The sequence below is a fragment of the Lotus japonicus genome, chromosome 1 (assembly GCF_012489685.1).
Source record: "Lotus japonicus ecotype B-129 chromosome 1, LjGifu_v1.2".
Lineage (NCBI taxonomy): Eukaryota > Viridiplantae > Streptophyta > Magnoliopsida > Fabales > Fabaceae > Lotus > Lotus japonicus.
This window is the reverse complement of record NC_080041.1, coordinates 103521767-103534034: the sequence shown is the minus strand read 5'-3', so window position 1 is coordinate 103534034 and position 12268 is coordinate 103521767. Positions and strand designations below refer to the sequence as shown.

Sequence of the window (12268 nt, the reverse complement as noted above, 5' to 3'; positions counted from 1 at the left end):
GCTGATACTCTAGCACGGGAAGCGGCTAAAGATGGATCGCCTTTGCAAGTGTGGAAGAGGCCACCTTCATTTGTTTCTGCATCACTGTATTTAGATGCTTTGATTTAGTTTTTCTTTGTCGTTAATTTTCCTCTTGTAACCAAAAAAAAATACAACAAAAATCTGGGATAAAGAAATGTTCTCTTGATGTTCTTAAGTGACTTGTTATGTGATTAAGCAGTGAAAGTTGATATTTTTAATTTGGTCAACCTCAAGCGAGATTAAGGTGTGGTACCTTAATTAAATGACGTAGACTGATAGAAAATATACAGTTTAAACTTAGAGGAAGAGGATGAAAGAAGATTTTTAGGTTCAATATAGGTGGAACATGAAGGAAGAAGATCCTGACATGAAAGGAATTTAGATGATCTATCGGAATATTAAGTTGAACTAAAAAACGTTAATTTTCAAATTGTGCATTACTACACAACATGAACAAACTTAAGAACTATATGTTATTAATTCATTTAGTTTATCATTGAACTTTTTGAAATTGGAATAATAAATCCTTTCGCCCTTTTTCAACAAAATAAAAACATTATAACTTAAAATATCATATGAAGATACGACACCAAAAAAAATACGGGTACCACAAAATTCAACTTTTTTATTTTAGCTTAATTAGACTTTTAATTTTTCATTTATCTCGATTGTGCAGCTTGAGTTTTTTTTTTGGAAAGTCAAATGGAATTTAAAAGATAACACAAAGGTACTAAAAGCTTAATTAAAAAGAAGAAAACATAAAGAGTAGCACCACAAAACAATACAGCAGAGAAAGAAGAAAAAAACACTTTTCATTTAGTGTTGTCTAAATGACTCATGTGGACTCAATTGACCAATAAGATTTTTTATAAATAAATAAAATATTTAAGTTCTAATTCACATATCTTGAATGTGATTGTTATTTAACACAAACTTTCTCCTGAGTCATTTAGACAACCCTTTTAATTCTTGAATTTTATGAAATTTGGAAATCAAGTTATTCCATTAATTATGTCAAACTGGTTGCAGGGAATTCAAGTGTGAGTAAGAAGTCTCACATTTAATGATTAGAGAAGTAATGAGCACTCTATTAGTGAGATGACCATACAGCCATACGTGTGTGTTTGGTTTCAAATCTGGAGAGGTCAAACGTGGATCCATATATCCAAAAGCAACTATTTCTTGCTTCTGTAAACGTGGATCGGGGTCAAACGTGGATCCTGAATGAGTTTTCCAAACACACACTAAAAGATGTGGTGTTCAATCTAATCTACTTGTAATTTGCTCTTGTTAGCTCAATGTTAATAATATCCTAAGTTTTAGGTGCCCACTAGGGTGGTCAATTAACAAATTGGTCCACCGATGCTCCACTATTTAATCTCTCCCCGAAGGAGATTGTGACAAGGTGACCATTTTATCTCCTTACCTTTTCATCTTGGTGTGGAAGCCTTTTCATGTATGATAATTGAGAAAGTTCAAAAAACTGCCTTCATAGTGTTCAAGTGGGTAGGGGAGCGCCACATATTAGTCACCTCTTATGTGCGGGTGATATCTTTATGGTTACCATAGCTACAAAGGAGGAAGGAAATTGCCTTTTGAAACAAGAAGTATGAGAGTGCCTCAGAGCAGGTAGTCAATTTGGACAAATTTAAAACTTCTTTCATTTGAAATGTACCTCACATCAGTATGGACATGATTCGTGATGGATAGTAAAGGTTGTTAATGTCCATGAAAAGTGGTTGGAGTTTCCTACCATCATTAGTCGCTCAAAGAATGCCATTTTTGCTTTATTAATATTCCACATTTTGAATCTATTTTTATTAGAGAAAATGAAAATAAATTAATCAATCCATTTGTGAAAAATCTAAATTGGAGAGTGACTTAAATTAAATTTTCAACCAATTTCTTCTAGCCCACTTACAAACCTTTATAATGGACTCCATATCGATTCAAAATTTCTCAGCCCATTTAGGGTCCAATTTTACAATTTTACCCCAAAAACCCTAAATGGTGTATATAAAAAAGAGAAGATCACTGCAATGAGTTGTACTGCTAAAAAGGAGAGTGAAGTACAGAAGTCGCCAAACATATTGTGAAAGGAGGAAACTCGAACAAATCATTGGTTGCATCCTATTTCTGTATGAGTTGCATATTCAGAATTTTCTTATCCATGTCTTCAAATGTTTTAACATTGATTTATATATTTGGAGTATGTGAAATTTGTGGGGCCTCTTTTCTCCTATGATACCAGAGTGTTCTTTTTACTTTGAAATCATGTTTGACATATATGATGGATTGTTTTGAACACTTTTCAGAGAATTGATGATTGAGATAACTTACTAAAATATAGGTATGGCTAATATAAGGTTTATTTTTTAATTTATTATTTAAAATCATATCTTTGTTAAAATATACTTTAAATAAGTACAAGTTGTGTGATAGTTTTAGGAATATTTAAAAAGAAAATATTTAAGTACCCGATTACTCATAGGTAGTGGCTTGGTTAAGGGAAACCACATGAACTGTAACGAAAGTGGATCTTCATAGAGAAATTGTCACTACTTATGAATCCAAACTAAGTGGGTATGTTTTTTTTTAATTATATTCAATAAAAATCAAATTTTTTAATATTCCATATGTTTGGATATGTTTTTTTTTATACTTTTATTGGTTTGGAGTTTGGACATGCTCATGATTTTTTTTAAGAATGGAAAAATGGGAAATGGCAAATTAATCCATTTTCAAAAAATAAAAATTGGGAAATGGCAAATTCTTCCAGTCAAATTGCAAACCATTACAATGAATTCAATGTTGATTCAAAATTTCATCAGCCCATTAAAAGTCCTATTTTACAATACTACCCGAGAAACCGTAAATCGCGTAAATAAAAAGAGAAGATTATTATAATGAGTTGTACTAGTAAAAAGGAGAACGGAGAGCTGAAAGCACCGGAGATATTGTGAGAGGTGGAAAGTCGATATAAAAGTATGCAATTGGGCCGAAAGAGTCCAATACCGATTCCAAATTTCTCGGCCCATTTAGAGTCCAATTTTACAGTGTTCCTCCGAAAAACCCTAAATCGCACGTATAAAAAGAAAATATCTACATTGAGTTGTGTTGGTAAAAAGGAGAGCGAAGAACAAAGGCGGTCGGAGATACTGTGGGAGGTGAAAACTCAATCAAATCATTGCTTGCATCCTATTTCGGTAGGAATTTTACATTCATATTTTTCTGATTTGTGTATTCAAATGTTTTAAATTTGATTACAATTTTTGGACTATGTGAAATTTATGGGGGCTTGTTCATCCTATGAAACTTGAGTACTCTTTTTACTGTAAATTCATGCTTGAATTATCTAATGAAATGTTTGGAATTGTTTTTATTGGAGAATTGATGAATGAGATAGCTTACTAAATTATAGATCTGGCTAATATAGGGTTTAACTCTGATTTGGTGTTTGTATATCGACCAATCTTAATTTGTTTGGATCTTGTATAGATACTTGAGAAGGATTCTCTAAAGCTAATTATCTGGATAAATTTGAGCTTTCGAAAAAAAACTTTGATTTTCTCATTTTAAATTATATATTTGTTCACATGCACTTTTTTTTGTTGTTAACATGCACTTTGCTGGACATGCCTCTCAATGATGGGATGAGACCATGTTTTTGTTTAGGTTTGTGTGACTTGTTTTGATCTTTGGATCTCGTCGCTGCATTTAGGTCCCGGATGGAGTCTCTCTCTTGGTGGTTGCTTGGTGTTTGATCTGGGTCTCTAGTTTTTGGGGCTTTTGTTTTTCAGTTATAATTTATTAGTCAGTTTTGCGAGTTTGCATGTGTTTGTTTGGTTTTGGGTGGCAGAGATTGGGATTGAGATTGTTGGCTGAGTTTATCTTGGGTCTTATTTTGGCTTTAGATTATTCTTTGTCAAGTGTTTGTTTGGTTTGGTGGTCCGTGATTTTTTTTCTTCGGCATTTTCGATTCTTTATGATTTTTATCTTTTGTGGTTGGGGTTCGGTATAATATATGTTGTAGATTGTAACTTGTTAGGTCTTTATATTTTAAATTTTTTTATCATTTTGCTTTTAAAAAAATTTACAAGTAAATTCATATAGATGTATAAAAAAAAAACCAGTTTAAATTAGACAGGATTGACTTTGAAAATCAAATTCAATAAAAAAAATCAATTTTTTCGGTATTCCATTTTTTTTTTAGTTAGGACCCACTTGTGAAAAGAATAATTCGATAAAAATAAAAATAAATAGATAACTTTATTTATGAAAAATCTTAATTGGGGAGTGGCCTAAAATATCAATGTTTTTAAACAAAGGTAATTGTGTCTTAGAGGATGTTTTTCAATTTTCAGTAGTTGGACAAACACTAAACATAGAAGAAAATCACCAAATTAAGATTTTATTTATTGATTAAAGGTGAATTATATATGTTTGTAAATCAATCTCTAAGGTAGTAGTAGTAGTACTTCCAAATGCAACTCATATGTTAACTGTTAAGTTTCACACACAATGAGTTTGCTAACTTGGGAACTAAACCAAACTAAGACATCCAATGATTCGTTTCATTTTCACATTTTTTTTATCCCAGTATGAGAAGAAACCTGACCCAAGATGATAACTTCACACTGAGTTTCACCCTTTCACTCATCACAGTCACACACAGGTAGCTTTCGCACACTTCCATTTTCTCGTGCGCAAACTGTTCCCGTTGGTCTCTTCCCTCTGCACCACACTTCGCTGTGTTTCTCACAACACTCACACTGTGCCATTTCTCACCTTCTTCACGATCACAACCCTTCACCACCACCAACAATAACAACACATTCTTCAGGTACTCCACATTTGTTTTTCTCAATAATGGGTCATCATTTTTTTCAACAAAGTTTGTTTCTTTCCCTCTGTTTTCAACCAATTCCTTGATTTTCACAAATGGGTAATGTTCGTTTTATGTTAATGTTTCGAAAATGGCATCTTCATTTTTAGTAATGATCAGACATTGTTGGTGCTGTGTGTGGTAGCAGCTTAGTAATTGTGAGATAGTAGTTGAAGTGAAGTGTGTTTGTTTGTGAAGTTTTGTTCTTTTTGTTCAAGTTTGATTCTTTTTTTCGTTGCTTATTGTTGTTAATTCGGTTGCTGTGAGCTATGAAGTCAAATGGTTGTTGTTTGTTTTGTTCTATGAGGTCGGTTTAGGGTTTAGATTTGAGATTTTTGTTTCTCTTTGGATCTGTGGTAATGTGCTGAGGCTAGTGAATGATGCAATTAGACGTTTTGATTCTTGTGGTTTGTTGTATATGATGAATTAAGCTGGTCTAACTTCATTTTGTGAATGTGGATGATTTTGTTGTCGTTTTCTATTTCACCTTTGTCTCTGAGTTAGATTGTTTCTTTCATATCTCCCTTTCATTGGGGACAGGACACAAGTTATTCTATTTCATTTTGAAGATTTTAGCTATGTGAATGAGATTATTTTTCAATCCATGCTTAGTCAACTCCAATTTCCATCAGTGTTATAGGTCTGCATTAAATGTGTTGCTTTTCTTGCATTAAATGTTGCTTGCAAAACTGGATACAAATTGTATGTACCTGTTATTTATCTCTATTACTTTTTCCAAGTGGCCATAAAATTAAAAGATTAATAATCAAGGTCAGTTACTTAAGCATAAGAGCTAGGATTAGCGTCTAATTAAACCTTCTTGAAGAGGCCATTTAGATCTAAATGATAATCAATGCCTATCTGTTAGACTTTTATGTGTTTATAAATGTTGTCAAGTTTCAAATATTGATCAGTTGGTTTTTGACAGATGGCCTCGGAAACCGCTACTAATTCATCTGCTCCCAGTCCCCAACTGGTTTGCAATGCCTTTGTTGATCAGTATTACCATATTCTTCACCATACGCCAGAATCGGTCTATCGGTTTTACCAGGACTCTAGTGTGGTGAGCCGTCCAGATTCCAATGGTGTGATGACATCAGTTACAACCATGAAAGTAAGTTTCCTCATGCAAAACTAGGAACACTATAACTTACTTTAAATTTTCTGTAGAATATTTCTGAGGTTCCATATTCAAAAAGAAGAAACATTTTGAAATATGAAGCAATACTTTGAATTACTAGTTATATAATTTTCAACATGCTCCTAGATATTGATGTCTGATAATTCTTTTCTTTCCCATGCAGTCATATTATATTTTTCATGCAGCTGCTAGGAATCTACTTCTATTTACATGGGTTTCACAAAATAGAGAAAACTTAAACGTTTAACCATTTAGATTGCATTTGCTGCTGAAAATGTTTCATTGATATATCTCAGGCTCTCTGCTGTTCTCTAATTTTAAGGGAAAATGCCATCTTTTTATGGTGCAGGGAATTAATGAGATGATTATATCACTAAATTTCAAGGATTTTAAAGCAGAGATAAAGACTGCAGATGCTCAAAAATCTTACAAGGAAGGGGTGACTGTGCTGGTGACGGGATGCTTGACTGGAAAGGATAACTTGACTAGAAAATTTGCACAATCTTTCTTTCTTGCCCCACAAGAAAATGGCTATTTTGTTCTGAATGATGTGTTTAGGTATTTCGAAGACTCTGAACCATCAGAACAGCATCCAGTTGATGAAGATGTTGATGAAGCTGCTGTTACTGAAACCCCAGAACCAGGCACGATTGATTTAAAAGGAACATGTCTTCTATTATAGAAATTATTCTGGAGTTATATTAATGCTTTTAACATTTCATTGCAGAACCCGGTTATGCTGTCGACCCTCCTGCACCGGAACCTGTGAATTCTCATGTGAATGAGAGCCAAATTATTGCTGATAAAGCTTCTGAGCTACCAAACCATCCTGAGGCACAGATAGATAATGGAAATAAAGACAATGTAGAACCTCACATTCAGTCAAATGGGAATGATAATTCTCAGGCCACAGAACAGGCTTCCTCAGCTCAAGTGGATGCTCCGAAGAAGTCTTATGCATCAATTGTGAGTATTGCTACAAGTCTTTCACTTGCAAGTACTGTTTTTATCCAACCTTCGAAGCTTATTAGATTCGTTGTAGGTGAAAGTCCAAAAAGGGATTTTGGGACCAGCTAGAGCCTATGTGCCTACTAATACTTTAAAGACAGTGCCTAACAAAACTGAGATCCCGGTAGTTGTGTCGGAACAGTCTGCTGCTGTACCTCAAGCTGCACAAGATAGTATTGGCAAACCTGAAGCTGAAAGTAGTGATACTCATGAGGAAGGTAGATGGTCTTTGTTACATTTTTCAATTTTTTTTTTCTTTTGAAGTTTGAATAAAACAAATTTTAACACAGCTAACCATTTAGTTTTCTAAAGTCATGTCATGAAATTGGTAAATTCAGCCAAAATATCTGGCTTAAACATATTTCTGCTTCTAATTAACATGTTCTGTCTCCAACAGTTGAGGTTTACTCCATTTACGTTCGAAATCTGCCCTTCAATGTGACGGTTGCTCAGTTGGAAGAGGAGTTTAAGAAATTTGGATCCATCAAACCAGGAGGCATCCAAATCAGAAATAATAAGGTACTTATCAGGTCGATAAAGCATCAAATTACCCTTTTCACTTTCTATTCAGTCCTAATGCAGTTTTGTTGGAAACACTTTGTATTTTCCTTTGCAGCCACAGGGATACTGTTTTGGCTTTGTTGAGTTCCTATCTCCAAATGCAATGCATAGTGCAGTTAAGGTACACTCCCCATCAGTATAGTTTAGATTCCTAGAATTTGGCACTTCATCATGCAAGTTAATTATATTTACTAGGTTGGAGATGATTTCAAAAGTGATAGTAATTTCAAATTGGGTGCAGTTATATCATTTATAAATCTGTCACTGCTGCCAACAAATTGCAATGTTTTGGCACAGTAAAAATTATATATATTCTTCAAATCATATTCTTGGTAGTGCATAACTTCTACATCTAGCTGGCCATACAGTCTGTATAGTGCACATGTTTAAGGTACTTGAATAAGTTATATCCCATTTTAACAGGCCTTGAACACCAACATGAGAAAAATATTTTTCATCCATCTTAACTATCAAACCTATCATTTTCGCCTGGTTTCAAGGGGGCTTAGTATAAGATTTTCTAGTTCATGGTGTGTTGAATCTCTACAACCTCTTAGGTTTAGGGAGATGGTATATTTTATGCAGTATATTTCTTTAACTGTTGATGTCACTTATTTTATCACCCGGTGAATTGATTGCTGTCCCTCTGGCATAACCACCTCACCAAAGTGATCAAGCAAGTGAGACTAGTTGGAAGGGTAGAAAAAAAGAGCTTCTAGAAAGAAAATGAGTGCTTCTCTGGAAAGGGAGTTTTCATCTAATTCATTTTTTTCCCATTCCAGTTCCAGGATGGCCCAGGCCGCAATCGGCAAAAGCAAAATTACCTTACTTATTTTAAGAATATAATTCTTTCGTTCTGCTGTCTTCCCTATGAATTTGTAGATGTGTATAACTCTAACTTAAATAAAACTCTTTAATTTCATTACTCTAGAATGTATTTAAATTTTGGACTTCCTTGTGTAATCTTCTTTGCTACTAGTTCATGATTTAGAGATGAAATGTGACTTGGGAGATAATGACCACTCCCTTAACTTTTTTTTATAGGCAAATGTTAGTTGTTATTTGTTAATTGTTAGTAAATTAGTTCCTTCGCCAAGATTTGAACCCTGACCCTTTACCCTGCAATCCCTTCATATCCCTTAGCTTACCAAGTGAGCTACCCTTCCCCCTAAAACTGTTGAGAAGTCTCACATTGACTAGAGATATGGCCAAAATACCTTATCTGGTAGAGCTACCCTCACCCCTAATCTAGCTTTTAGGGTAGAGTTGTGTATAACTCGAATTATAAAATGGTATCAGAGTCTATCTTAGATCCGTTTATTGGACACCACCCATATAAAATCCACCCAATGATGTTCATTCCTTTAAATCTCATGCTCTAGATGTCCAGGCCTTGGCGTGAATGGGTGTGTTGAGAAGTCCTACATTGACTAGAGATATCGCCAAAATAGTTTTTATGAAGGGTAAAGCTAGGCCTAAGCGAACTCTAAAAAAAATGATAGAATTCAGCTCTGTCCCATCTTCAATTGATTGGTTGGAATATATCTAAGTGCTTGTAGTGTATTACCCATGTAGGAAATTAGTATCATTACTTTCATGCATTCGATGACATGTGAATGTCCAATAGACAGGCTTCAAATGGAACCACCGTGATTTCTGATTTTCTTGATGTCTTCTTGTGGTGGGAAGATTGCTATAAAATTATCCTAGCTAGCTTGATAATATTAGCCTGCCTTTCTTGTCAAATATTACCTGCAAATCATTGATTTCCTTGAAGGGGAAAAGAGTAAAGCAATCATCCAGTTATTGTAACTTGTATTGCCACATCATTCTAGCTAATTATATGTTCTGTCTAAATGTAATTTGATGGAACTCCCATCATCTTCTTTTTCATTTGTTACTTCTAATTTGATGTGAAAATCTTCAGATCTTTGTTCATTATTTAAGTCAGTTGGTTTGCTTTCTCAGGCTTCACCTGTTACTATTGCTGGGCGTTCTGCTATAGTTGAGATGAAGAAGACCACAGCTCGAGGTAATTCAAAGCTAACTTGTACAACTAAAACTTGTGTCATTCATTCAATAGGCGAAAATAATAGCTGATTTGATAATCAAATTAACTCCATTATAGTTAACAATTTTATTTGTTCTCTCTCAGTTGGTGGTGGTCCTGGAAGAGTTAGGATTTCACCCGCAAGAGGTGGGTTTCGAAATGACTCTTTTAGGGGTCGTGGGAACTATGGTGTTGGCGGTCGGAGCTTTGGTCGTGTTGATTATGGAAACCGTGGTGGTGACTTTGGCGGTCGAGGCCGCGGGCCTGGCGGACATGGAGAAGGTTATCAGCAAGGGAGAGGGAGAGGTGGCAGTGGCAGGTTCGGTGCAACAAGACGAGATGTTGTTCCCAACTGAAATAGAATGATTTTTTAGATGTTGTTCAAATATCTTTTCTGGTAGGTTACAACCTCAGTTTCTCATATTACTTTCTCTGAATTTGCACAGTTGTAGTATTTATAGATATTTTATTGCTATGATCCTAATAGGTATAGCCAATCGAAACAGGTACTATCTCCGGAGTTGACATTAGATTAAACATCGTTTTTTGTCTTTCTATGATGCAACATTTCTGTGTCCAAATTGGGATGTTTATTTTGAAAAGGTTATAAACTTCATTTATTTAAGTCTGCTCTATGTGACCATTTCGCCTCATTTACATAGTGTGTTTGGACTAGTTGAGTTAACCTGAAAATACTTTCATCGTAGTTCATATGAAGAGTTATGCTTACTTTTTATCTTTATGTAAGTGTTAACATCCGTTAGCACTAGCTTCAACGAATATCTAAACATATCCTTAGTTATCATCTTAATAAGGAAAATGATAAATGCTTATAATAGATGCGTGCAATTGCTTTCAAAATTATTTACTCTTTGACCATTCAAATGTTTTTTTTTCAATCATTCAAATGTTTGTGTACATTTCTTTTTGTTATCAATTTCAGAAAACAGAGATGTTTTATGAATGGAACGCTTCAACATTTTTATGAGCCCATAATTTTTTCAACGAAAACACTATCCACTCAATCGTAAGTATTCCCAAAGTTTGACATAAAACAAAACAATAAAGAATACCCGCACTGTGCTCTATTATACCGTTTGTAAGTTTTTTCTCTGCTAGGGCACAACCCATAGAGCAGTTGCCACCCTTGGGGTCTCCTCCCCCATTGGGGTCTCCTCCTCCATTGGGGGATCCTCCTTTTCCTCTAGGGAGATCTTTTCTTCTGCTCGGTAAATGTTTTCTTTCACAATATATAGGTGGGTTCTCTTCCACTCTAAATAAATTTGTTACTTAAATAAGGGAGTTTTGCTTTCATCTCTGTGACACTGTGTGTTGCATGTTTTCCATTCCCCTCCTCTCCGTCCACCATGGCCCCTGTAAGTGTCATGTCTTTTATTTATTTAGTTAGGAGACGTTTGTTTCAAGATTTGGAAAGAGATTCTCGGGAATATGAAGGTTGGGAATGAACATTCCTGTGTTTGTTACAAGATTGGAAACTATGATTCCTGGGTATCAATCATTCCCGGGAATAAAATAAATTCCACAATTCTCATGATTTCCTTCATATTGATTCCCATAAAAAATGTTGGGAATCTTACATTTCCATGGGAAAGATGAATGTAACTTTCCACTTCTCCCACAATTTATCATTATTACCTCTATTTTAAAGTTTTTTTTTTAATTTTTAAATTAAGAAAATTTTAAAATGTTCCCAGGAATACAAAATACTTACCAAACACATTTATAAAATTTACCCAGGAATAACATACCCGGTAATCATATTCCTGGGAATATTCCCGGGAATGTGATCTCAAACCTTGAAACAAACGCCCCCTTAGTCACTTTATTTCAAAGTTTAGGCATGTTTCATCACAATTTTTAAAACTGTTTTTTGTTTTTAACAACTAAAATTTCTAAAACATGTTTATTTTTAAAAGAGAAAAAGTTTGATGCACCGACGGTGTAAAGTTTTTTTACACCGTCAACCAATCATATTTCAAGGATGTGAGAAAATCTCTCTTTTCATTTAATTTCTTTAATTGACATGTCACATCCTTGAAATCTGATTGGTTGACGGTGTAAAAAAACTTTACGGTGTAAAAAAACTTTACACCGTCGGTGCATCAAAATTAAACTCTTTTTAAAAATAATTCTCAATTTCAGTTTTTAAAACTAAAATACTATGGCTATGTTTGGCATGCCATTTCAGCTAGCTTATAGCTTATTTGACTAGCTTAAAGCTTATTTGACTAGCTTAAAAGCTCTATAAAAATGTTTGGTGAATGAGCTTATTTCAGTAGCTTAAAGCTTTAAGCTATAAGCTATCTCAGGTAGCTTAAAGCTTAAAGCTTATAGCTTATTAAATATATTCTCATTTTTATCCTTATTATTTTATCAAAATTTCACCTTTAGCCTTATATGTTTTTTACTAAACTTATTTACCTACACATTTTCTGATGTACCAAGAAAAAAACTTATTTATTTATCAGTTATCACACTTGTCTCATATGTACATCGTTCCCGCACAGAAATAATTACTACTTCAGAATAAAATAAATAATTTTATATTACAAATTATTTATTTTATTCTATTTAATTTAAT

At 34.0% G+C, this 12268-nt stretch overlaps 1 protein-coding gene across 1 annotated transcript; it reads left to right on the top strand.

The window, feature by feature from the left end:
- The first annotated feature begins 4621 nt into the window (after positions 1–4621).
- LOC130728613 (nuclear transport factor 2-like) lies at positions 4622–10291 on the top strand. The gene is made up of 9 exons (XM_057580126.1): positions 4622–4864; positions 5835–6020; positions 6397–6691; positions 6775–7013; positions 7090–7273; positions 7453–7574; positions 7672–7737; positions 9585–9648; positions 9772–10291. Exons 2-9 carry the CDS (start codon positions 5835–5837, stop codon positions 10020–10022), a joined length of 1407 nt encoding a protein of 468 aa, XP_057436109.1. The 5' UTR covers positions 4622–4864; the 3' UTR covers positions 10023–10291.
- Positions 10292–12268: the final 1977 nt, after the last annotated feature.

What these genes read in the sequence shown, in the direction of transcription:
- LOC130728613 (XM_057580126.1), top strand. Translation starts at nt 5,835, where the DNA reads ATGGCCTCGGAAACCGCTACTAATTCATCTGCTCCCAGTCCCCAACTG. An exon ending in CATCAGTTACAACCATGAAA is followed by an intron (nt 6,021 to 6,396) that starts GTAAGTTTCCTC and finishes TTTATGGTGCAG; the next exon opens with GGAATTAATGAGATGATTAT. An exon ending in AGAAGTCTTATGCATCAATT is followed by an intron (nt 7,014 to 7,089) that starts GTGAGTATTGCT and finishes GATTCGTTGTAG; the next exon opens with GTGAAAGTCCAAAAAGGGAT.